This window comes from Centroberyx affinis, unplaced genomic scaffold, assembly GCF_046629955.1.
Source record: "Centroberyx affinis isolate AG114_WGS23_722 - 3 ecotype Tasmania unplaced genomic scaffold, CSIRO-AGI_Caff_v1 ptg000511l_1, whole genome shotgun sequence".
NCBI lineage: Eukaryota > Metazoa > Chordata > Actinopteri > Beryciformes > Berycidae > Centroberyx > Centroberyx affinis.
This window is the reverse complement of record NW_027279161.1, coordinates 23,148-50,026: the sequence shown is the minus strand read 5'-3', so window position 1 is coordinate 50,026 and position 26,879 is coordinate 23,148. Positions and strand designations below refer to the sequence as shown.

General features: G+C 43.8%; 1 protein-coding gene across 2 annotated transcripts; it reads left to right on the top strand.

Moving 5' to 3' along the window:
• The first annotated feature begins 4,194 nt into the window (after positions 1-4,194).
• On the top strand, positions 4,195-25,222 carry hs3st3b1b (heparan sulfate (glucosamine) 3-O-sulfotransferase 3B1b). 2 transcript variants are annotated; one of them, XM_071517655.1, is made up of 3 exons: positions 4,195-4,540; positions 4,622-4,932; positions 22,063-25,222. In XM_071517655.1, the coding sequence occupies exons 1-3, from the start codon at positions 4,355-4,357 to the stop codon at positions 22,679-22,681; spliced, it is 1,116 nt and encodes a 371-aa protein (XP_071373756.1). In that variant the 5' UTR covers positions 4,195-4,354; the 3' UTR covers positions 22,682-25,222. The 2 variants fall into 2 exon arrangements, with proteins under 2 accessions (XP_071373756.1, XP_071373755.1); XM_071517654.1 differs by having other exon boundaries at positions 4,195-4,932.
• The last annotated feature ends 1,657 nt before the right edge of the window (positions 25,223-26,879 follow it).

The window sequence follows — 26,879 nt, the reverse complement described above, 5'->3', positions numbered from 1 at the left end:
GTCTCATGATTACACTGTTGTCTTTATTGTCATCATTTACTTGATTGTTTAGACTCTTTCCATTGCTCGTTTGCCTTTTCCATACTCCCTTAAAACCCAATTTAGAAGCGTTATAAATTATGCATGGATGGCTGTGTACTTGATGTAAAGACCTCACTCCGATTATGCTCTAGATTTCAGTCACTTGCACACACACTGCCCACTATCACACCTCATTAGATGTAGGTGCTGACTCAGCATACACTTAATGTATGGATTTAAGTTGCAATTATAGCCTTAGTGGACACGCTCGCGTTAAGCACAGATGACCATCCGTCCAATAAGCTCTATTTAGCAAAGCACCTCTGCACCTGTCAGTCAACATATGCTCCCCTTCCGCTCCTTACCCCTAGTTTTGGTATTTGGTTACATTTCCATCACCGCGTCCATAGAAACAAGCCCGCTTTCCCCCACGCTGCCATCCTCCCTTCATAAAAGGGGCTATGGGATTTAGCCAAGGCTGGGAGACCTGAAACGGCTAACATCCTCGTAAAGAGTCCGACCGGATACAGTGTTTCATATCAGAGGGTGAAAGGGGAGGGATTGAGCCAGCTGTTACAGTTTGGAGAATGGGAGGGGGTGAGCACACACCCAACCTGTGTGGAGATTGAATGTCAATGCCAACCTCCAGGGTTCAGCATGATGGCCTGTCATGGTTTACGACATCCGCTCCTATAGGGGCGCAATGGTGGCGGTGCTGTCTTGAAAGCGGCTCCACGCTCTTTTTTTTTTACCTCGCTGAAGCTCTTCCCTTTGGGCATATTTCCAGTTCTGATGCTGAGGACTGAGCATAAGAATTATAGTAAGTATTTGTTATATTAGATGCATCATTAAAGCTAGGCCTTGGTCAGCATTAACCTGTTGCTTGGTTCGTTAGGCCTGAACCTATACAGAGACTGAAGGTCTCAGGTGATGGAACCACTCCTCCTCACCTGCTGTCCCTGCTGAAAGGTAAAGTCCTGCTTTGAAAATTGAAAATTATTCATATTTGCCATGAAATTCACAGTGTGAAGATGTCACTAAATCTTAGTTGGACTGGCTATTCTCAGATTAGGACATCACACAAAATCACACAACTATCACTTTAAAAAGTATTTTTTTAAAGTAAATGTGATGGTTTTTAAAAAGTTAAGTAGGTCTATAGCAGTAATTCCGTCCAGGGAGACATCAGGATCCTGTGATAGATTGCCTTGAACTAACACATAAAGGTGATTTAGAGAGAGCTGACAATTAAATCATTAGACCTTTTATACTAAAGATTTATCACTTTTACCCTTATCTAGGGTGAGGGAAAGCTTCAAAAAGTCTAGTATTATTATTTCATAAACTAACAATATTTCATGAGTAAGTGGTCCCTTATTTCATCCCTTTGCATGCATAAAAAATGTCATTGCACGCAATGACATCAGGCATTAAATCATTCATTTTATTTGCCTGTTCTAATGTGAGACTGAGCTTTCATGCCAGAGTCAACAACTGAAGAGCGAAATATGCATCTGTAAACACAGAAAATCCCCAAACAGCAATCTACACTGAACTCCAATACTAGTTTTTTATGTCCAGAGTGACCCCAACATCTGGGGTCTCACATCTCAGGGAATTAGAAAGAAATAAAAGCTCAAATTCCACTACTATACAAACCAAGTTGATACTGCAGTGAAATCTAAGGACGATGGATGACCTTTGGTCTCCCTTATAAGTCTGAGTTGTTACAAAACAGATCACTCATTTTCAACCTGAAAAAGAACTATAGTAATCCTAAAATAAGTTTTAGACTTATATACAACTATCACAAACTATCTCTATAGTTCCTATGGGAATATTAGAGTAATATCACCGTGATATCATAAGAAAATACCATTAAGTGCGATAAGGTCACTATAAACTCACTATAAAGCAACACAGACACAAGCACGAGAGACGAGTCCTTATAGGAATATTACTGTGATATTTCGTTGGGGACTTGGGCAATTTGCTAAATGACGATAAACAGATGATGTGTTCTTAAAATGAGACAGTTTGGAAATGAGAGTTTGGAAATGGGTTTTGAAAAAAAACTATAGTTTGGAAATAGATTTGCGGTGTGTAGTCCATTTTTTTTATCAGATTATCTGTCCATTTATCACAAGTCGACTCTTACAATAACAAACAAGGACATTAGGCCGTTCGTCCAGCTTTGGCTCGACGATAGCAACATTTAAAATATAAATGGCCTCAAACACAAGACAGGCCTGTGTTAGGGCTGTCGTGCCGATTTTATTCTATCTGTGCGCTATTAGACCGTCTGCCAATGTTCGTTTTTAAAGCATAAAAAACGGTCTGTCAGTAGGCCTGGTTCATACGCGGCTTAGGTTCCGAGGTTAAAGTTACAGATCTGTTTTGAGTCATCTCCATTCTCCCATCTAATGTTTTCGCAGAGCCTCGTCTTTTACTTTGCTGCAACTTGTTTTAATTAGAAACTAAAGCTACATATTCTCGAGGTTAAGCTTTTTATTCTGATGGTTTGTTAAGATGTTCAAGTGCTCTCACATATCTCAAGTCGTCTTCCCTCTTGTAATACCTAATTAAGCTCATATTTTACAACTTTAATATCCTCAACATAATTATTTCACTCACTTCAAATATTTAATTTGTGAATAAATACATGTATTGGCTTTTTCTGGTAATTGGCCGCCTATTGACGAATTAAAGACTGTTCAGCTCATTTTTTAAGAATAGGCCATTTTCTCACAGCAGACTGGATAACACAACGGGGGCTATAGGGGCGGGCATCATTTCTATACAGCCTATTTTCTATTATAAAACACAATTTATCTCTAAAGAAATAGGGAATGGCTTTCTGCAGGAGCACAGAAATGAATTTAACCTGTTGAATGGAATATTTCAACATTTCGAAAGCACTCATTTTCGTGTTATTGCTTCTGTTACTTTATTTTGACATGAAGCTTACAGTAGGCTATAGCACCTAGTGTAAAACGGCTTGTGTATAACGGACTTACTTGGTCTTATTAGTAAGGACACAGCCGCTAAAGGAAGACATAGAGTATAGAGAAAAATAGTGAAAGAAAACTAAAAGTAGTCCGGATTGCTCTTTTGTCAGACATCTATTATTATTAAGTTATTATTATTATTAGGTTCTTATTATTATTATTATTACTATTATTATTCATAGGCTATTATTATTATTATTATTATTATTATCATTATTGTTAGGCTATTATTATTTGGCAATCATTATTAGGCAATTATTATTATTATTATTTCTTCAGACATTCAGCCTAAATTTTCAGATTAACAATTACAACACCCTCATCAGAAAATTAATTATTATGTATTTAGATCCTTAGATCATTGTAATTCCAGTCATTATTTAGTTATTAACGACCTGTTTTACCTTTGGTCTTTCCCGTTTAAATTTACGTTTAATAATATCGTGGGCTGACAATATGTGACCTTTCATTTTCTCCACATTCAGACTCGGCATTAAGGTCAAACTATAGTATGACTATGTAAACTAAAGTTAGTGGTTCATTCACACGAGACTGATTACATCGATTATGTATTTGTTTATTGTTTTTTGTGTCGTTTTTCTTCTTTAGAGGTCCTGATGAAACTGAGTCAAACTTTATTTTGTTGACTGGCGAAATGGGAACTCGGAGGAAAAACTATGTCCAACAAAAGAGCTGGGATGCTGAGACTTTGTCAGAATAAGCCTGCAGGAAACATATAAAGTCGTCTCAACTCATTTGGACAATATGTCTGCACCAGTCATGAAAAACAACAGTTAATTGGCCTCTATGCCCAATAAGAAAGTTTTCCAAACTCTCAGTAGAGTCCTGCACGCAGGTTCATCTCCATACTGAGGATCCCACGCGTGGCACCTCCCACACTCTCCTCTAATTGGTCCGTTTCTATCAACAAACGACTACTCATTTATCTTCAGCACAACTATTGGCTCCTGCTGCCGTCGCTCTCGCGCCTTTGACCGCCCCCCTCTCTCTCTATAAGGTCTGGCGCTCGGCTGGCAGCTTCAACAAGCCTGAGATGCGCTTGGAGCAGCACCGTGGTGCGTCTGTCGCAGCCCAACAATTTCCCAAGTCTCAGCTACAATTATGGTTAAGAATTCCTCAATGACTTCTCATTCCTGGATATATCATCCGCGCAGATTACATTAGTTTTTTGTTTTTTTCTGCTGTTTTATTTATTTCAGTTTCTAGCATGTGCGTAATTTTGCGAGGATTGCCGAGGTGCCACCGGGAGTGAGTGCGTTTTGGCAATATGCGCCGCTGGGATATGGTTTGCAATCGCAAGGCTTATGGAATATAGCCTGGTTTGTCACAGTCTGTATGCCTTCTGGTCTAGCCCCGTGAAGAAGAAACTAATATTGCTCAGCATCATGTTTTTAGTCTGGGTATACATGCTGTACTCCTGCGTGGGCTACTGCTCCACCATGCCAAGTTTGGTGGTGGATAGTTACCGGGGCAAGGAGACGGGGTCCGCGGTGGGCAAAAGGACAGAGAGCGGCAGGGCGGACCTGATGTCCAGACTGCTGGCCAAACCGCAGACATGGGTGGATATAGAGGCCGACTATGACGAGCCGTCCATCAGGACCGCTGCTTCCAGAGACCTGCTCAATAACGAGGTGGAGATGGACCGAGCCGACGACTGGGACGAGATGAGGGGCGAGCAGCAGAGACCGGAGCCCAGTGCCATGTCCAGCTTCTCCAACGGGTCGGGAAGCAAGAAGCTGCCGCAGGCGATCATCATCGGGGTGAAGAAAGGAGGGACCCGGGCTCTGCTGGAGTTTCTCCGGGTTCATCCCGACATCAGAGCCGTGGGAGCGGAGCCGCACTTCTTCGACCGCAACTATGAGAATGGACTGGAGTGGTACAGGTAAAAACACTTTATTTGGCTCTTTCAGTTTATAGCCTGCGTTTTTTGAAGATGATTGGATATGAGCAGAAAACAGCATATAGTTTAGAGACGTTGGATTGCATTTGAGTCCATACCTATCCATGATTATGTAGACCTATCCATGATTACTTAGGCCTATCCAGGATTGTGTAGACCTATTCATGATTATGTATAAGCGAACTGACGCTGCAGTGCTGCAAAACAGTCATGGTCACATTGATCAGTGGGCCTGTATTCTGCTCATGGGTCAAAGATTATGTATCTTAGATTTTGATTTATGACTTGGCTTTGATAGAGAATTTTGCAGACCTATTCATACTTTTTTATTTATGTTTTTTTATTTTTATTTTTTGCAAAATTAAGACCGTTACCACACAGACTAACAAATTAATTAACTTTTTAACCTTTGCCTACTTTACCAGAAGACTAATTTGGATGTCATTAAAAGTAGACCTAATTCCGATTTTTTTCTGTTGAATAATCCATTAAATTTAAGATTTATTCAAAATAAAAGCAACCATAGAACGTAAGTCTAAATAAACACTTCAGCCATTGACAACACTTCGGTTTTGACCCTATTTGTTTCATGGGCTGTAGGCTATTGTATTATGTGTCCATACACGCATTTGATTACGCACGCACATGTCATGCTTTGTAACTGAGTTCGTTATTTTAGAGAACTGTTAACGGCAAGAGTTATTTTAATGTAGACCTATACTGTTTTTTATTATTTGTTTGTGTCATAATTTGCAATAGTGTGAGGAGATTGCAGCCAGGCTGCCTGTTTCTGCGATGTGCAGTGATCTCTATTGGACACAGCGCAGCACTGCAAGCTGACGCTGCCTTCACTTCAGATTTCCCTACCAATTTAAAATTTGAATTAAATTTAGTAGGATTATAAACTACGTTATTTTGATTTGATCCGACTTCATATATTACGACACATTATTAATTAAATCAGACTCATTAGAAATAGGCTATTACTACCACTATAACGGATGTGAGTCAGCCATTAATTGTTCTATTTGAATGAGCGCCTCTATGCTACGTGCAAACCTGTTTAATAGTGTATTAAATTGTTTTAGGAGGCCTGTAGCGGAGCTATAGCACGAATCTGTATGAAACACCATTTGTCTAATTGGCTTACACGCAGTCAAGACCCGAATCAAAGACATTCCCTAAACTTTTTTTCTGAGCAGACAATCTTCTCATTCACAATTGGGAAAAATAATTAGCCAAAAAGACTATTCCTGTAAACCTGCTGCTACAGGCTTGTGTATTTAATGGTGTTTATCTTAGAAATGATAAGTTGTAAGAAGTTCTGACTGCATGTCAGTGGTCTCCAGGCCTGTAAGGAGGCTGCAGTGGAAGAAACAGTGATCTGCAAGACAAAAAGTGGATCCTCTCAGAACAAAACCATTTAACATCCTCAGAGGTTGGCTAACTAACATTATCCTTGTCATTTACATCACGAAGAATATGCTAATGTGATGAGTTGATGTCGTCCTAAATGACTGAACTACAGGCTCAGCCTAACAGCTCACAATTTACTACAGACTGCTGTTAAAAAAGTCAAAGAAAAAAGCAACTTCATAACCTCAGGAGAAAAACTTTTAGCTGTTTGTTTTTTTATCTAAATTATATAAAAGCTGGCAGATTAGGTTGCTTATTTGTTTGTTTTTTATTTATTTATTTCACCACGAATTAACAGTGTAAAGATATCAATGAAGCCTAAGCTATTGCCTTTGGTCCAATCAATTTATCGATGTGATCTTGGTATTCCACTTAAAACTCACTGGAGGGGAATGTGGATCAGGATTATTTTCAACCATTTACGGACCTTCAAATCGGATATGCTCTAAAATACCAAGACTTTTGCTTCTGTTGAGAATCACACGGCGGTTTCACAAGGTTTTATCTCTCATGAGCTAAAAGAGCAGAACTAAAAGCTCGTCTGACAAGTTGATAAAAAAGCGCTTCTGGATTGCGTGGCCGTCTGAATAAACGGATTTGGTCCACTGTCTGAAGAGTTACCCGTTAAATATGCAAGGCCTCGGAGGGGCCCCTATAAAGTGGAGCAAAATGAAAAAAAAAAAAAAAAAAAAAAAAAGGCCGAATGGGAAACCCGGGTGTTGGCAGCATTCAAAATAAAGACACTGGCCCTTGATTTATTCAGGGTTTCAGGCTGAATCCGTGGACTGGCTTTGATAGTAGCACAGATTTACTTGAAGTCTTTTAGTTGGAGTTTGTAGGAATGGCTGCTGTTTATGTGGAACACGACTCGCACCTAATTCCAGCCTTATTTTTGGACAAAATTGGATGAAAGCTGCGAGGCATTGGAGCTATACCGCTTGGTTGCTGTTCTGCTGCTTTTAAATCCATGTAAAGAAATCATGACTCAAGGTTTTCTGTTGGCAGAGATGAAATAAGTTTATGCATCAGCATTATTTGGAGCTTAGATTCAATTTTTATTTTTCACGTTTTCCTTCCTCACACACACACACACACACACCCACACACACACACACACAATGGCCATTGGCTAGATGGTTTTTATTAAACAAATATGTCGGTCATTATTATTTTTCATTCTGGATTTCAAACAAATATAATTTCAGAATAATAAGTGCATTTTATCCTGCCCACTTCAGGATATCATAGACCTTTTCTGAAGTTCTCATGCACTCCAGATGATTTTTGTAAGAAGAGACATTTTATACGGCAACATGATATCTAAACAATGATGTTTATGCTATGCAAAAAGTCTTTTATTTGTTTGTCTCTTATGGATGAGCCCTCAGATCGGGTTGTGGAACAGTGAAAATCTGTCTGGATATACTTTTACTGGGAGAACTGCTGAAAGGAATGTGTGTTTCAGTCAAACAGCTGGTGTAAGCAGTCCCTGTAGCGGAAAAAGTTCTTCTCTTTCTTGAGTAAGGATGGGCTGAGATAGGAAATCATACTTCATTCATTGCTGATCCTCCTAACTTCCCCATTAGGACCAGATACTGGAGACGGCTTGGGAGACTACACTGGAATGTACCGTTTCCACACAGAGGCAGAATTGCATGGCAATGATAAGACTATCGAGGGAGCGTTGAAATATATTCCATGGGAATATGATCTCATCATGGTGACGGTCGTTTATGGAGGCATTTAGAGGGTTGTGTGTGCAAGTCAGCGGTTGTGCAATTCACCTCTCCCTGTTTGTTCATTTGCACAATCTCTCTGCCATCCACTGTTAGTTAGCTTGCACCATCTTTGCCTCCCAAGCCCAATGGACACACATTTAGACTTGGAATTCCACCAACTAAATGCAGCCATAGAGGAGAAGAAAAGAGTTGGGGGAGGCCATGGAGGAAAGTGCAAAATGAATGGCGGTGGTGATAACAAGACGTATTGTTGATCTCTGATGTACTTTGACAGTTTTTATTTGTGCCAAAGACAAACACATGATTCATGCTTTTGACCGAGGGGTCCTTGTATCAGGAGGTACACATTTCCACAGTGAGGTCATGCATGAACTGGCCCCAAGGAGCAGGGGAGAGAGAGAGAGAGAGAGAGAGTCTGAGCTCACCAGGCCGGGGCTGGACACCAGTGTGACTGTCTGCATTGGAACAAGAATTACTTTTAGGTTTCTATTGGCACCTGTTTGGCGCTGTGGTGGAAGCACAGCTGGTGTTAACTGGTAGCATTAAGCGAAAAAATGTTGTTATCCTCAATGCTTACATTAATCATAAATTTTGGTTCATTTCCAAAACGCATCCTGGCTGGAAAAAAATAAGCCTGAAGTTCATAATTTAATATCTTGAAAATACAGAGGGCCCAGACTGTTAGCAGTTTGTCTACCAATGACGAAAGTTGCCTACTATCCTTTTAACAGTGCTTCCATTTATTAAACATTGTGTAAAAGCAGGTGTCACTTTTTTTCTCTTATTTAAACTTACACAGATGGTTTACAAGGAGGTAAAAGTTTACTCCTTTCTCACCGCTTCTGTCCTGTACCTTTCTGCGCCTATTTTCTTGAAGGAGGAGTGTTTTATTTACTCCTAACTCTTGTTGACTGCAACCCTCTTGTCATCCTGTCAGTTTGTGGTGCATGTCGCTCTGTTCATATTCCATACAGCCCTATTGGCTATGAAGGGTCTTTGATATATAATTACTGTACTGTGGTTTTGCTGTCGTGTCGTGGGCTCTGGTCTTAGCTCGCTGTCAAGCCCCGGCAGTGTGGCGCTGCTCTGTCGCTCCTCCCTCACAGTGGCTTTAGCATTTAACAAGTAGCTTGGAACATATTAGGGAGGGAGACCCCAGTTGTGCAGTTTATGGCCCTGGATATTGGGCCCTATGTTGGCTAGGAAGCTTGTCTTGTGTGGTTGACTTCAGCTTGTTACATTTAAGTTTGTGCATTTTGTAAAGCTTATTTTAACGATGGTGTATTTTCTACAGTGTGTCTTTGAGTCCATAAGGAATTCCCACTTCTCTGTTGACCTCTTTAATGAGAATGTTTGCATATATGATATTGGCACATTTATGGTTTAGTCTTTGCTTGTTATAGTGAATTTTATTAACTAATATGTAACAATAATGTAATATATGGCATGTTGACTTTGAATAGGCAGCCCTCTTCAGTATACCAGCGTCAATCCTTCTTGTTCGCTGTGTATGGTTTATGATCAAAGGTTAGGCTTCAGTCAAACTGTTGAGGGACTGGTGGGATTGAAACGGCGCCATCCCCGAGCCGGGTGCCTCTGTGGCCAACCTTTGTATCTAGTCTGTGATAAAGCACTGTGGAGGTAAACATACTTAAAAAGGAGCGTCAGTAAGGGCTTGCTTATAGTGCCTCACAACAAAGGGACATTGTTGAAAAGGGGGCTCCTGAGAAAATCCCGTTCCGCTATCAGAGTTGGGATGCTTGCGGAAGTCTGCGCTACTTGAAAGTCGTTATCTAAGGGTCGGTCCAACCCCCCATGGTAGCTCTACAGCCAGCCAGACTGGTGCTGCTGGCCATGTCAGGGACAGTTCTGGATGGGTGCACGTCCTTTTATCTGCTCGCCACAGGGACGCTCCTCTTTCCATGTAGGTGACCCATCCGCTCTCTGTCGCCGCTGACCTCGCCCTCCTTCCTTCCTCTCAATGGCCAAAAAAAGGCCACCTGGCTCTATAGAGCGCCAATGAAAAGGATCAGACTAGCGTCCACAAAGCATCCATTGGTAATGTTTACATACATGGGATACCATGTAAAAATGTCTTGTAGAGAGTCACTAAGCAATGAGTAGGGTTCATATAGGCTGCAGCGCTGCGACAGGCTCAGCTGTGAAGCCACAAATCATTTTCATCTCTACTCACAAAAGGAAGAAATGGGACTCACAGACAGCATACACAAATGTCACCAAGGCCTGGCTCCTTTGGGATGGCCGGTATTGATTGGTCAGGCCTGATTGGAGGTAATGTGCAGAGATGGGTTAAGGGCCTTTGACTGGGGTCAGACCCTTGTCTGCTGGCTGACAGGGTCTGTGTGTTGACCATCTGCAGAGCAGCAGAAAGCTGCTAGAACCTACATGCCCCACTGGGGATTGAAGAGCCTTTCCTCATAGAAAATAATAGTATGATTGCACAGCCTTTAGGGCTACTGAGTTAAATACATGATAGAGAGTGATTTGTCGATATTTTTTTAAAATATGCATAGGACACTTTAGTGGATGGAACACTGAATCTTCAGATGTTTATAATCCAGTGACAGTTCCAGACAGGAGAATGTTGAATTCGGATGATTAGATTCTTTGGCGCTCTGATTGTTTCCTGATTCCTGGAACTCCAGCGCTCCTCAGGGAGCGAGCGCCCGGCCAGCCAACCGTACAGCTGACAGCAGGTTGACATCCTCTCCTCAAAGCTTCAGCCGCAGCGGTCGCGCCAACATAAAAACAAGGAGCTTGAAACCGTGCCTCTGTGTTGGCTAAACTTCCACCGTGAGTTCCCAAATGAGCGGATTATTTTCTTTGTGGTACAATCCTACCCCGTTTCCCCCCCAGTTCCTCCCAATTCCTCCCCCAAACAACATCCTCGCAAAACCTCCCTTACAAACCTCTTTTCTCCATTCTCCAGCTGTGCACTCGGGCTGTTGGCGTGTAAGAATAGTGTCACATGTCATGCTCAGTTCGCCCAATCCTGGGCGGGTCTCACTGCAGGCCTCAGTGACCACGAGTGGCCCTCTCCCAGAGAAACCTTTGGTCAGTGTGGAAGGAGAGAGGCCCTCTCTCCCCACTGCCTAAGCTGGCATGGCCCAGCCCAGAATAGAGGGAGACTGGGGGTGGAGGGACAGAGAAAAAGCGGCTTTCATCCCCAAATTACCACCGGCTAATTGTGAAAGGGGGTGACCTGGGGAGAGGGGAGTGGCAGCGCTGCACCGTGGTGGCCTGGCCCCCCGATAGTGTCCAGTGAACACTACCCACACCAGCGAAGAGAATATGGCCGCCGCAGACAGGAACCTCCTGCTGGAGCAGAGGATAAAGGCCAGGGAGCCTGACAGGAACTTGCTGTCAAACACTCACATTCTCCTGAAGCAGGCTTTTGGTGGATGCAGGCAGGCAAACAGGCGAGCAGAAACACACACACCCACACACACACGCACACACACAAAGACACAAACACAAAGTTTAGAAAGCCTATTGTTTGTGCTCATTCACTCCAGCAGAGGATTCTCGTGTGACTGTATGTTTCCCCTGCTTTTGAGAAATCATTTATGTCCCCCACCCCCGAGGATGAAGTCAATGTGATACAAGGCAGACAACAATGAAAAGGACTTATAAAGAAGACTTATGAAGAAGTTTTGGTGGAAGAACAGAAGCCGTGGCCTGAGATAGCTGCGTTTCTCCCCTCCTGTGCACAGACTCTCCCTCTGTGCTACGTGTGAATTAGGCCCTTTTTTAACGAGGTGATAATTTGGATGTTGGAACACATGTCAGAACAGAACCAGACGTCCTCCCTCCAGAGTTAATGGTCATTCATTGCTGCTAAATAAACACTCTATAGCACATTAAAAAGTGCCCCAGAGGCTGAGCGAATGGGCGAAACAAACGCTCCTATATGATTTTGTTAATCATTTGCCGTTACTCTTGCTGGAGATTCGGTCCGTCAGGGAAACCTTCGCTTCTTTCCAAAGACGGGGGGGAGACTTGACTAATAGCACAATTTTGTGGTAGTTGACGAGAAGGTGGAGGAGGAGAAAGTGATGACAGTAAACCTGTAAAGCGCGACTTGTCCTAGGTATTACGTCCCAGAGGTAGCCATTACGGTGTTGGAGAGTGTGACTGCCTCTGGGAGAGAGGAAGGCAGAGAGGAGAGAGAGAGAGAGAGAGAGGGAGAGAGAGAGAGAGCCTGAGGTCTCCTGAGGTTTCCATTAGCCTGGCAGTAAAAGAGCAGAGCTCATTAGAAGCCCTGGGTTGTCTCTCTGCACCATGGCTGCACGGCACTAGTCACTCTCTCCATTTAGATGTACTCCCAGAGCTGATGGCTTCTCTCAAAAGAGCAGCGAGAACTCTTCAGCTCAACTCCAAGACAACCTGGCCAAACTCAACTCAATTCCAATTATTTTCCACCATCTCTAGTTTTTCCCTCTCCCTTGTTTTCTGATCAGAATCGCCAGGCTGTGTTGGAAACTGCGCTCCGTCCCCCTGGATGTATCAAACTACTACACCGTGCCTCCTTTTAACTTTTCATCTTCCAAGTTCAGTAAAGTGTTTATAACCCAGGACTTTATTCCACTGCTGTGAGTTCAGTTGGAGTGTTTGAAGTCTACACACAGAGAAAAAGAGAAGTGGCTTCAGCAGTGAATTTGACAAAATGAAGACTGGAATATCTGCCCTATTTTACTGGGAGTGATTAGTAAAATTATTATTCATTCTTACAATTACATTTGCCGTTCTGGATGTGCAATGAGAGAAAAAAAAAACAGGCATGGGGATGTTCTAGTAAAAAAAAAAAAAGTCTGTTGTTGAAAAGTTGTATGAAAACAAACAACCTCTGAAGTGTTCTGGTCCAAGGGCTTGACATATTTAGCTGGCAGGGCCCATTTCTCAAATTTCTATTTCAAATCTTTTTTTTGTCTTTTCTCTCTCTCTCTCCCCTCCGCAAAATAGCTTGTCTTCCTGGCACCGAGTTCGAGCGGATCCAGTTTCGCTTCGAACCGTGAGGCCCACTGATAGAGATACAGCGGAGGGGCGAAAAGAGAAAACATTTGTCATCGTGCTCCCCGACCGCTCGACATCCCCCGAATGAAATAATGAAACCCTGGAACGGCAGCTCCCTCCTCTGACGTCTGTGTTCGGCGAATGAAACTCGCGGGCGGGAAGGGTTAACGCGCGGCTCATCACACTTAACAGTAATAATCTTGTCTTCAGTGTGCTCGGAGATATCGTAGGAGACAACGTCTAGGCTGGGATCCAAAGAAAACTGTAGAATCGCCCGGGGATCTCTGCTGTCACTCTTGCCCTCGATGAAATAAGCAGATTAATTGTCACTACTGGTGCTATCGTTGCCCAATTTAGCTAATTATATGTTAGCCGGGGAGGCGGGCTGTCTTCAGGAATTTGTAAACCATTAACCTGCGCCACAGCTGCACTGTGAGTAATGGAAGCGAAATAATAGCCCAAACACACAGGAAGATGGATTTCTGCTCATTGACTGACACACAGAAGAGAGGAAATCCCCTCTCTCACACACACACTTTGTAGTCCACCTGCCTTCAAAAAGGTGTGCAGGCAGTTATGGATGACAGCCAATTCAAACAGGATGCAAAGTAGCTTGCTCGCTCCCTCTCGCGCTCTCTCTCTCTCTCTCTCTGTGTGTGTGTGCTGTCTAGGGAGTGGGGGTGGTGACATGTATGTTCTTTTCTAGTCTGTTTCATCTTTTATTCATCTTTGCTGTAGCTAGATCAAGGAGTCATGTGCCTGTTGGTGCATGTCAAGTGTCAGTAAATCAGTCAGAATGGCTGATTCTGCCTGCCGCGCATGCTCACCCACGCAGCAACACACACAAGTGCACACACACACACTCTCTCGCACACACACACACACTCGCTGTCATACGCGCGTTGAGGCTTCACCGGCAGCCCCGCATTGTTTACCCCGTTGTTTTTTCTTATCCTATCACGGTTCGTTGCTTTATTTGGTCCAAGCTGTCAGCCGGTAAGCCTCGGGGCTGAGAGGAATCGCACCATGATGCTGATGAGTGCTGGAATGTGTGGCTCTGGGGTCACTAGCTCCAGGCTAACACCTTCGACAAACACCCAGAGCAAACACACTGATTACTGGGGATTACTAGCACTAAACAAACTCTGTGTGATATCAGCAAGTGGCAGATTTCACCATGTGTTTGTGTGTGTGTGTGTGTGTCTGTGCATGTGGTCCTATGTATATGTGTGTGTGGTTGTGAGTGATTGTTTGTGTGTGTACGCGTTTGTGTGTGGCATTGAGGCAGCTTGCAAACACAGTAAGTAGCCGGATCACCGTTGCAGTGTCAGGTAACTCGTCTTGTATCGCATGTCAAACAAAGCGGTGAGATGTTGTGTTAAGTGTTACCAAATCAAACGGGATCTCTATCATTTTAATGAGAAAAACAAACCTTTTTTTTGGCATCATCTTCATAATTACCTCATTAGTTGGAAGCCTGAACGAAAAAAATGACAGTTGAGCCGCTGTAGTAGGTAGAGGAAAAAGTGTTGCACATTCATGAGAGGAAGGGAGGAGGTATTTCTACTTTCTACCCTCCACCATCCCTTTCACCAACTCCACTGTTTTATTTATACCACATGGTGGGCTCCCTTGCATCACTGCAGGGTTATTAACACTCGGTAATTCCAGTCAGCCGTCTATGGCTACAGGCCTGTAACCCGATGTGGTGCAGAAACCCCGTTGGCTACACGCATTCCTGCGTTGTTTTTCAAAGGTGCCAAATAGCAATAAATATACTTAAAACAGATTTTCTGAGCGAAAAAAAAACACAGTTACTTATTGAATTGAATGATTTGTGCATGTCACGCTTCTGCGATGCTGCCCATCACAAGGCGACCACTGTGGTACAAGGGGAGAATGTTTCTCTGACACCCCAACCTCACTTAAGTGTTTTCAGGGCATAACAGAGGGGGGCATCTGAAGCTGTGGCTGGGAGTAATATGCTGTTGGGGTGTCTTTGACACTCAGCCTGAGATGCAGTCCATGACATTATATGTGGTGGTTAGTTCTCTATTTATTTATTCTACTTTACTAGTGTATGATGTTCCCTCCAAAACCAGGCTGGGTTCGAGCCTGAAACCAATCTGGATGAACTGTGACCGCAAGGCCTAACGCCCCTCTCTCTCTCTCTCTCTCTCTCTCTCTCTCTCTGCCCCCCTCTCTCTTTCTATTTCTCTCTCTCTCACACAAACACAGGCCAAACACAAGCGACATTGCGATAAAAATGCACTCCTCCAGCAGTGCATGACTCCCTGATTCCAGTGGAAATGATGGATGGATAGGTCCTGTCGGTCGGGTTAACTGTTTTGTTTACATGGAGGGTCAGTAGTTTCCCAGGCTGGTCTGACACACTGCTACTTCTTGATGGAGTTTAGGGTCCGGGGGCCTGCATTCATCAAGCAGATCAGCGCTGCAGCTCAGAGCCTGGGTGTCAAAGTGTCCTTGAGCAAGAAACAAGACAAGGGCCCCTACCAATTTAGCCATTGTACGTTGCTCTGGACAAGCCTAAAACTGAAGCCCCTTCATTATATTCTAGCCCACGACACCGTTGGCCATTTTCCCTTATATACCTTACGTTCCCCCTTGATTTAGTTGAAATGTTGCAATAGGAGGCAGAAGCCAGTGTGAGTATATATTTTTCCATTTGTGCTAGTCTAGGCCTCCTTCCATTATTTATCCCTCTAGGTGTTAGACTGTATGAGCGAATCAGAACCCGGGTTGGATGTGGAAAACTTTCAGAATAGGAGTGCTGATCTACAGGGATAAGTCCCTCTGCATGCCCCGTCTACCTTGTATCAGTACTGCAGTTTCTCTCTGTGGTGAAGCAATAGTGTAAGAGTCAGTAAGAGTCACTCTAATTGTAGCAATACTGACCGAACCCCTTTTACTATAACATTCTCAGTAATCTGTAAGAGGAATTGGATTTTCAGATCAGTACTCCTACTTGGAGCTGCATGATATCTACTATCCTCTGCAGGATCCCGCCATCCAGGTCAGAGTCTGTGATACTAGGCCAGCCTGCATTATTAATCCTCCCTTCCAGCAGACAGATGCTTCCAAGGGGCTTCCACCCAGCCACCTTCCAGAGTTTCCAGTGACACCATTATTCAGTGAAGGCTGTTAATGTGAAACCTCGGGCCCGGGAGGAGCAGTGACAGGCGGACAGTCGACTCTGACTGGGATAATGAAGCTGTAGTATCACTCAGGGTTCATCACGCAGCCACTGTTGGGTGTTTACTTACAAGCAGGTGCGAAAGATGCAAGCAAACACACATGTATACATAGTAGATAATGGATACTTATTGCCTGCAGGAGTATAGGTATGCCTACACTACCAGTCAAAAGTTTGGACACATGCATTTTTCTTTATTTTTACTATTTTCTACATTTTAGAATAATAGTAAGACATAATAATAAGACATCAAAACTATGAAATAACACAAAATTAATTATGCAGTGACCAAAAAAAGAATTAAACAAATCTAAACGATCTTATATTTTAGATTCTTTAAAGTAGCCGCCCTTTGCCTTGATGGAAAGGCAAAGGCTTTGGAAAGAAATTTGGAAAGAAATTCATACATAGGATCAAAATGGCTTTAAGAGAATGAAAAACATAGTACATTCAATCAGGTGTGTCCAAACTTTTGACTGGTATTGTACTCATTGGCACTACAGGCACAACTGCACACATGCAAACACATACACACACATGCAAATTCATACACATATACACACAACCACAGACACAAACATACGCACACACAGACCCCCTTCAGCATACACTCCTGCAAGTCCTCAGTTATAAGCAGGGACCCCTGGATCTTCTCAGCCAGGAAATGAACTGTCAGGACGGTCTAAGTGGCCGCATACCAACACCTGGACTCCACTCCAAGTGCTTGGAGGAGAGAGCGGCCCAGGCTACTGTAACTGAGTGAGCGGCTGCAGCAGGAGCTCTCCTCCCTCCCTGTATCCGAGTGGCTCAGCTGACCATGCCATAAACCATCCTTCTTTATTCTTTTAATTTACAGCCAAAGCCTTGCTCTGTGGTTAAATATAATGTCAGACTCCAGGCACAGTGGAGTATATTTCAAAATGTCTGGCTTCTGTGTGTGCTTAAACGCTACTTTGAAAATATGCAGTGAGCCAGGAGAGGCGTGCATGCCTGCCTTCGTCAGTGGTAGCCATAGCGTGTGTGTGTGTGTGTGTGTGTATGTGTGTGTTACATAAACATCTTGCTCACTTCAATTCCATTTCATACCATGTAGGCTTCCCCTGCTGTGAGCGCAGAGCTCTCAGTGCTCTAAGGGAGTCCTGGCTACCAAGACTGTTATTATTTACCAGAGAATCATTCATTCTGTTGAATTTTCTCAAAAACTTTCATGCAGTGATCCCTCTATTTCTGAATGTATCATCTATCATCCTTTCCACCATTTATGGTGTTCTGAAAATACTTGGGCAGGGATTTTAAAATTTTCAGAACGCTTCCATTTTCTTATGAAATTATACAGGAGTGCCTCTTGAACACATTCAAGCCCCTTGCAACCCAGACACTTTGCACAATTACACTTAAACGCTTGTTGTCTGGGGGTTAAATAGGTGGAATTCACAACAAGCTCAGCACTTAAAGCCGGTGAAGGAGCAAGTGGTGTTCAAGATCCTTATCGGCCAGTAAGGAATAAAGATGTTCCTTTGTGTTTCCTGAAAACACTTGTACGTCCATCACTTGGGTTCATGTGAAGGGCTTGGGTAAGAGGCCTGTGGAAAAGAAAGGGAGTCTTTCAGTACGCCTTCCCGCATTTCCTCCCTCTCCTCCTTCTTCCCACTTGTGAAGTGTCACTTTCCTATCAGACCTCGAGGCCTCTGATTGCCTGGGGTCGAGGGACCCGGTGGGATCAATGGCTGGGAGAAGAAGAGAGAAGAGTGTGGAGAGGCAGATGTTTTTCACTGGAGAAAGCGCCTTAAATATACAGGCAAGTCGGCGCTTTGAACGAGTAAAAGTGAATCGGTGATAGACTTTGAGGTCTGGAAGTGATTGCCCAGGAGTGCGTGGATTGTTTTGATTTTCTCCTTTGGGCTTATTCCGACAGCTCGGCTGCTATTTGGAACACTGTTCAGTCTAGGCTGTTTGTGTTGGGTGGTGTTATCTCCCATAGGGGACTGGCTCCAGGGTCTTCAAGGCATGGAAACCAAACAGCCCCAGCTTTAAATGCTCATAAAGGTAAAGTCACACCCTCTCTTCACCAGTGGATACAAAGTGCCCCCTTGATTTGTCTGTATTCAAATAAACCAGGTTGGGACACATAATTTGAGATTCAAATGCTTTCGACAGCCAGACATATGAGACAATTGAAAGCCTTTTGTATCCCGTCTAAAATCGACAGACACACACCAAATGGCTTTTTCCTTTTGTCTTTGAGCAAACCAGTCATTTTGTTAGGGATGCTGTAATACAGACAGCACAGTGGCAGCCTGTTATCATCAAATCAAACGTGACAGGAGGGAGGCAGAAGCGGCAGACAGAAATAACCCTTTTCCTGCCTGCGTTTATCTCAGACGGGATGAGGGCCCTTTAAAAAACGCAGGCCAAAGGGCCACTCTGCCGGCCCCCGTTTGATGCCGGCATGTGACGAGCGTTTCTGCTTTGTGTCTTATCGCTGTTTTTGGCATGTCTTTCAACTTGGAAATATCCTCAATGGACAGAGGGTGCAGGGAGGAATGGGGAGAAAAAAAAAAAACACAAGAACAAGTTAAAGCACAAACAAGCAAGCCAGTCGTTTTGCTTTGTGATATTTGAGGTTGAGTTTGTTGCAACAAAAGCCACACTATTTAGATGTTCTGGGTCTGGAGTAGAAAACCAGCGGCGACAGCGAGTGGAGGCCTGTGGAGTGCTTGGTATCTCCAGGGGGGGACAGGGGGGACAGGGCGACGGTCTGCAGCAGGGCAATCTCGGCACACGTTCCACTTCAGAGCTCTCCAAAAGGCTTCTCTCACTCGAGGCCGAGAAGGACGGAGAAGTGTTCCACTCAGCCCCCCCCCCCCCCCCCGATAAGCCCCCCCACCCTCCTCCGTCCACCTCCTCTCTCCACCCTGCCCCCATCCCCGCCCCCGCTGCCCTGACCGCTGCCCCGCTCACCCCTTCGCGGAAGGGACAATGGCTCACTTTCAAAGAAAAGCAGGGGAAAAGAGGAGCCCGGTGTCACAGAATTGCCTGTTTGCTGACGGAATCTTTAAAAGCAGCACCTCATAAATCAAAAAAGAGCATAATAGGCATTGTTCGTCCAAGAGCTACTTGTCCCACTAAAATCCCCCCTCCTCTCCTCTCTTTCTCTCTTCCTCCCTTTTTTGTCCTCTTTGGCACTCTTCACTGAGAGAGTGGGCAAAGTCAGAGGTGGAGGTTTTTTTTTATTAGGGGGGCCTCTTCTTGTGGATTTGCCGCTTTTTAGGGGTTTCCTTCCCGCTCTATTTCTCTCTCTCTCTCTCTCTCTCTCTCTCTCTCTCTCTCTCTCTCTCAACCGTCCCCTTGTTTTACGCTCCTCCAACCCCCAACACTTGATTTTTAAAAAGGATTCCCTGAGCTTGGATCAGCATAATCTATCACTATGCACATTGTAACTCAGGCCGTCTCCCTATCACCATGCCGCATTGTAATGTTGAAATCGGATTAGATGGGAAGCCATTTGCCTCTTCTGTGTCGGCTCTGGACTCTTTTTGTATGTTAGCACAAGGAATGACAAAAAGCTCGCAGGCAGTATCACCATCGTGGCTCGAAAGAATGACTAATAGTGTGCAGTTTAAGGCCGGCTTGTTTGGTTTATATTGCTTGAAGACATTCAAGAGCACTGTATAAACAGTATAAGTGGTGGTGGAGAAGAGGCATTTGTATGTGCCTGCGTTCATGCTTGTGTGTTGGTTGCCTCAGAAAAGGTTTTGCTTGGGGAAAGATCTGTCATGCTCTTGCATAAAACTGCATACCTTATCTGTTTTGATTTCAATAGGCCGTTAATGAGCTTTTGGAAACAGCCTTGCCCCCCCCCCCCCCCTCCCCCACATCTACTCCATTCTCCCCTCTGATGTGTCAGCAATCAAGAAGATATTATCATAATTAGATCACTGGCACTACATTAGAACTACACAAATCTGCCAACAACATTTCCATAAAGCATTTCATTAGTTACCTGAATTTACCCCGGGTATGTTCTCTTTTTTCCCATCATTCTCTCTCATTCTCTGTCTCATAAAAGGGGAATTTCTTACACACAAATTGTGCATTGATGGAGAGCCAATGTTACATGAATTAGCCATGAGCTAGATGGACATGAACTAGATTCCAGCTTTTAGAGTGTATTTCTGAGGAATAATTGAGACTCCTGGGCAGAATATATCAAGGCCCACAAGCACCACAGTCTTTTGTCCGCACAGAAAATGTCTCCAACATTGTACTTTTGATGTCTATTACCATTCTCAATGTGTAAATACTCTCTGTGGGATTACACAGTGCCTGGACGGGGCCCATCACAATGGCACTGTCTTCACAATGGTGTTGTTACTGTGCCCTAGCCTTCACAACAGAGCAGAGGCTCAGTGTACAATAGGCTGACAGGAGTCTTATCTGTGAGAGTGTGTTCACCCTGATAGACCGCTGCCCTGGGTTATCTCTCCCTTCCTTTGTTTCAATTGCTGTAAATTGCTTATTTGCCGTTTGTACATGTTGGTGTCTCCATATATTTCCTGTTGGAGTGTACGCATATGTGTTTTTGAGTGGACGATATGTATAGTTTACAAAGGGGATGCATGTACGAGTGCTGGTTGCTGTAATCTCCAGCTCATAATGCGAGCCCCTCCCCTCCAGCCAGCACTAGAAGCACATTTGATCCCATGTACACATTAGAGGCTAGTTTTCTCCCATGGACCCTGGTGTTTGAGATCCGTGTCCCAGTGTCAGTCAACCCCCTCTTATCGCCTCCACCATAATCCAGTCTCTATGGTTGGCCACCATTTCTGCAACCTGAAACCGCTCTGGCAGCAGAGCGCATTCACTTTTCCTTCAGAACGACTTGTTCTCAAATACCTCTTGATTATACGTCTGCATGTAACATTTCTGCCTGAAGCCCATCAGCCCAACCAAACCCACTCTTGTCAAAAACAGATTGCTTCTTCTGAAACAAGCCTCATCATCTTTCAGCTCTCCAGCACTTGCGCTGGCTCGGCTCTAGCTGAGTCAGTGAAAGGCAGATCAGGCCATGCTTTGCTCTGGATCCTAAGTGGTTAATGGTATAAAGAGGGAGGGTGAATTTAGCCTGGCCACGCTGGACCATTACACCCAGCAGTGCGGTATATGGAAAGGCAAGCTTAGAGGAGTGGAAAGGGACACATAAGATAATTGGATTTACACATGCTATGAACTAATTTATTAAAATAGTTCCTTGTAAATCTGATTAAAAGTATTTATGATGAAAAGAGGTAAGCAGTAACAGAGCAAGTGAAGTGCAGCTAGTGGAGGAGAGGTGGAGCCTGATGAGATGTGGGAAAACTCAGCCCTTCATCCCTAATGGTTATATTGACTGTAGCTCATGTTTAGAAAAGCCTGTAAATGTTTTCCTGTGTTTGATTATGCAGTAAATAAGGGAAATATCTATACGTGCAGGAAAACGGGAGTATTTTCTGCCAGGAGTGGATATCTTATGAGTAAGCGTGTGTTGATGTTGGAGAGCTGCCTGCACTAATAGGTTTTTGAGCCCTATAATAAGGCCAAGCAGCATCAGTGACTCATTGATTACAGAACACAGCGCACCCCATCTGCTTGATTACATTATGCAAGGATCTTCCTGCACCTTACACTCCGCCTAACCTTCTTCTCATCTCCTCTTTCTGTTCTTCTCAGGGAGCTGATGCCCAAGACCCTGGAGGGCCAGATCACCATGGAGAAAACCCCCAGCTACTTTGTGACCAGAGAGGCTCCGGCCAGGATCGCCGCCATGTCCCGGGACACCAAGCTGATCGTGGTGGTGCGAGACCCCGTCACCAGGGCGATCTCCGACTACACGCAGACGCTGTCCAAGAAGCCCGACATTCCCTCCTTCGAGAGCCTGACCTTCAAAAACAGGACTACGGGGCTCATCGACACCTCGTGGAGCGCCATCCAGATCGGCATCTACGCCAAGCACCTGGACAACTGGCTGCAGTACTTCCCCATGGAGCAGATCCTGTTCGTGAGCGGCGAGCGGCTGATCAGCGACCCGGCCGGAGAGCTGGGCCGCGTGCAGGACTTCCTGGGGCTCAAGAGGATCATCACAGACAAACACTTTTACTTCAACCAGACCAAGGGCTTCCCGTGCCTCAAGAAGGCCGAGGGCAGCAGCAAGCCCCACTGCCTGGGCAAAACCAAAGGGCGGACCCACCCGAACATTGACCCCGAGGTGGTGCAGAGGCTACGGGACTTCTACAGGCCCTTCAACATGAAGTTCTACCAGATGACAGGACATAACTTTGGTTGGGATTGATGTGAAAATCATGGAGGACATGTTTGTTCATTTGTTGAGAAGTTATTTTTTTTCCTCTGTAATTCAATGGCAAGATGTGGAGATATTGCTATATATATGTAAAATGTACAGAAATCTATTTTATAATAATTTATTTTTATTTCTAAGCAATTAATTCACTAAGCTGCCTAACCATATTTGTACATAACATCTGGCCCACATTTTGTTTTTAACATTCCTCATTTTAATTTTCAATTCTCTTGCTCTTCCCTCGTGGTCCTGTAAACTCAGTGGAGCTTTTGGTGCTTCGTAATGCAGATAATCTGTGATGACTGAAGTAGGAATAGGTGAAAAATGTAAAAGCACCATATTACGGGTACAGAGTGCTCACAGAGAAGTGGAGAACACCCATCCATGTGCATCCTGATTTATATTATGCATAATAACTTTACCTTCAATTCCCATCATTTTCAATCCTCCTCCATTCTGAGTGTGATTCTCCGGTGGTTTCCCTTCTGTATGGCATTTCACTGAAACAAGGACCGTCCAGTTAAGTTTTCTACTATCTAATTTTCCTGCAGTGGCATCGGCCTAAGCAGCACATCTCATGTCCCTTTCCACTCAATAACAGGTAGATCAATAGGCCTAATTGATCCTCATTGTGTCACTCATGCTTAAAGTATACAGCTGCCCTTTCATTCACTGTGCTCCTGCTGCCTGCTCTAATGAATGGCCCATCCATCAAAGGTTAAATCCCATCCCGGACCACATAAGGGCCCATGTTAACATTATGCTAATCGGGTAAGGTAACTGGGCAGATCGATTGAGCCCCCCGCTCTCTAACTCCCCATTAGAAGCAGTGTTGGCTCCGAGCCAGACTCTTGCCCTATCCACTCAGTTCAAAGGTCATACAAAGTCTCAATCAAATTTCCTTGAGAGGCATTTGATTTGTTGAGGGGAACACAGCCGGAGCACCCTGGGTCAGGGAGATGACTGTATGCCTCGTCTTCACGGTAAGATGGAAAATCTTAGCGTGAGGCAGCAGAGGCGTATCTGTCAGATATAGAGCATAAAGATACAAAAGATGATAGGGGAAAACCAGCCAGGCTGTGCCTCACTGACATGCCGCATCATCAAACAGAAGTCCACCAGGCCCCGTCTTAGATCCCAGACAAAAAGATCAAAGGAAGAGGAAAGGTTTTTGTGAAGCACTCTCAATACAGCAGGAACGGCCTCAGGCAGGGGTTCAGTGTAAAACCTCACTAGTGTCATCAGACAAACCTCATGTGCTATTGTCCATGGCCTGTATAGTTTGCCTTATTCACCCCCGTCATCCTAACATGTCTCATCCCTCCATGACTGGATCTCAACTCTTTACTTGTTGCCAAAAAAACTTTGGGTCGCTGATATCATGTTTCACACAGCTTGAGTCAGTATCTCTGTTTTTTCTTCCCTGCGTTGCTTCTTTGTTATTGTCTTTCTACTTGAATTCTTGATATGCAAGAGGGAGAAAGTGTGTAGTGATCATTCTTTGATGTGCATCCCCGTCTCTGTGCAGCTGGTGGCACGCTATTAAAAGGGCATGGGGAGGTGGCCATGCTATGCTACGTTAACGCTGTGCTACGCTACCCTATCCTATGCATGCTCAATGTGGTGGCCGTTATGAAGATGCAGGGATAATGGGAAGGGAGTATTGGCTTCCAGAGGAGGGCTTCATGCAGGGCCCAGACTGAATGTACACATCCTATCCTTACACAAACAAATCCCTCAAATCAAATGAGTATCACTGGGTTTTAGTTAAGAGGAGAGTTAAATTTGATGCTACTTTCCTTTTGAATTTTAGAAAATGTGCCTCTTTAACCGTCCAATCCAACACAAATACCCTGCTCCTGTCATTAAAACAGATGATGACCCGACTTCAGCTGTTTTTCTTTTTTTTCCCCAGTTAAAACCAGCTGCCTGGTTTTCCTCAAACCAATGGATGGTAGCAGGGGAGATGGAGGCTTGTCATACTGTAACTTTTTGTTTTGTTGTATCCTTTACTTTCTGCCTGAGAAATGATCCTCCTAGTGAGAATTTATCTGGAGAAAGCCTTCATCTCCCCCTCTCTCCTTAGTGCAATGTCTGATTATAAAAAAAGCATTTATGATGGTCTCTCTAGGCAGGTTCGCCCTGCTTACACAAGCTGTCACATTCTGGAAGGAACGTTTAAAGTCTGTCGTTTTCCCTGTAATTGCTGGAGTAATGCATTTGAATTCTGGTCAAGTTCATGTAACTGGGGGAATATCTAAAAAAAAAATGAAAAAAAATACTTGCACTCATGGTTTCACTCCATGCTGCTGCATTGGTTATGGTTGAGTTTTAATCAACCCGTTTTGAGATCTACAAATGTTAGTGATGTTTGTCTTACCCGCATATAATATGGTATTTAGATTAGCAGATCTGTATGTATAAAAATGAAAAAGACATGTAAATCAAGTATTTTGTGGTATGTACATCAAAGGAATTAATTTTACACAATGCAAGAGCAAAATGGAACAGATGTTTCTAGATGATTAAATACTGAACATTCATAATATTTCTTTGTATGAAGAAATAAATAAAAAAGTATATATTTTACCAAAACCTCATGTCCCTGACTTTTATTTTCTTGATTTTGCCACAACTTTTATTATGTAAACGGCAGATGCCATAGTGCAAGAACACTTTTTTAAACCCTCAAAGGGCATGACTAAGGTTCAATTTCATGTCAATAAAAGCTAGACCCATAAATGCTATTAAATGATATACAGTACACTAACAGGACAAAGCACCAACAGTACTTTTGTTGTGGTAAGAGAAAAACTTTGAACTCAATTTTTCTCAGTTTTACTACTCACACAGTTACTGCTTAGATGCTCTGGGACAATCTGTCATACAACTGAATCAGCCTTTCTTTTCTTGAGATGTATTTTTCACAAAAAAAAAAAAAAGAAAAAGAAAAAGAAAAAAAGAATAGACCTCAAGCGGGTCAACTTTTGAACTGTCATTTAAAATCATTTGAAGAATATGAGTGCAGGCAAAAAATACTGCTTGTGCCGGACCAAAAGGGTTGGGGGCATTCAACAATAACTCAAATGCTCCTTTTTATGAATTATTTTGTATGCATTTTCTGCAAATGTTGACTAACTGCAGTTTTATAACACATTCATTTACACTCAATGCAGTGGAGTGGCCTAAATAGAAGAATAAGTAAGTATAAAGAAACCAAAAATAGAGATGCTCTAGTAAAGTAGGTTACAAGTACCTCAACTAATTTGCTTGAAAACGATCCTAATTGACAAGGGGGGCTGCTGTGTCAGCCAGTCTCTCTCTTGCTGCCCCATCTCTCTCTCTCTCTCTTTCTCTCTCTCTCTCTCTCTTTCTCAGCCTCTTGTGGTTCATATTACCTAAGTGAACCATGTGACAGTTCAACATTTACACTGATTAATAAAGTATGCAAAGACTAAAGTTCTTTTGCACACATAAAAGTGTCTCATCTCAACAGCTTTGCCTATTCAGGGCATGTGTGACCCAGTGGGTGGTGGTGGGAGGCTGTATGGTGTGTACGGGGCTGGGTTGCATTGGAGTGGTTGCAAAAATTGCCAGGGCTGACTTTTTTCCTCCTCTGTCCTGCCCAGCCTGGCACTGTGGTTATGGAACTGGGGGGTCCTTGTGGTTTCAGGTGACCCATAGCTGTGTGGGAGGTTTGGTTGCTGGTGGTGGTGGGTCTGACTGCTTATCGGAAATGCCGCCTCCCCCTTTGCCCACACCCTCGTTCCCTGTAAAAGCACCCAATGTTTCCCTCTGTCTCCTAATGAGATACACCTCCAGGGCTGTTTATTTACGGGGCTCTGAAACACCTCTGTGCATTAACAGCGCTCCCATTCACAATATCCGAGGCCATGTATTTACAAACCTGTCCGCGGACAGGGATGTTGACATCCGCAGCAAATGTTGGGTGAAGTTTTTCTTGGTCCTGAGGATTTTCTGGCAATACTTATGCAGTTATGTACCTCAATAGATAAATATCACACTGTGTTATGAATTACAAGCAAGGGACTGGAGTTATGCCACAGTTTTATCCTTGATAGTGCCAATACACAGCTAAAATGGAGTTGTTGGTTGTGGCTGTACAATACTGGCAAAAATGCTATTTGTTTTGCTGAATACTGAGCTTGTGATATGATTTGGGAATACA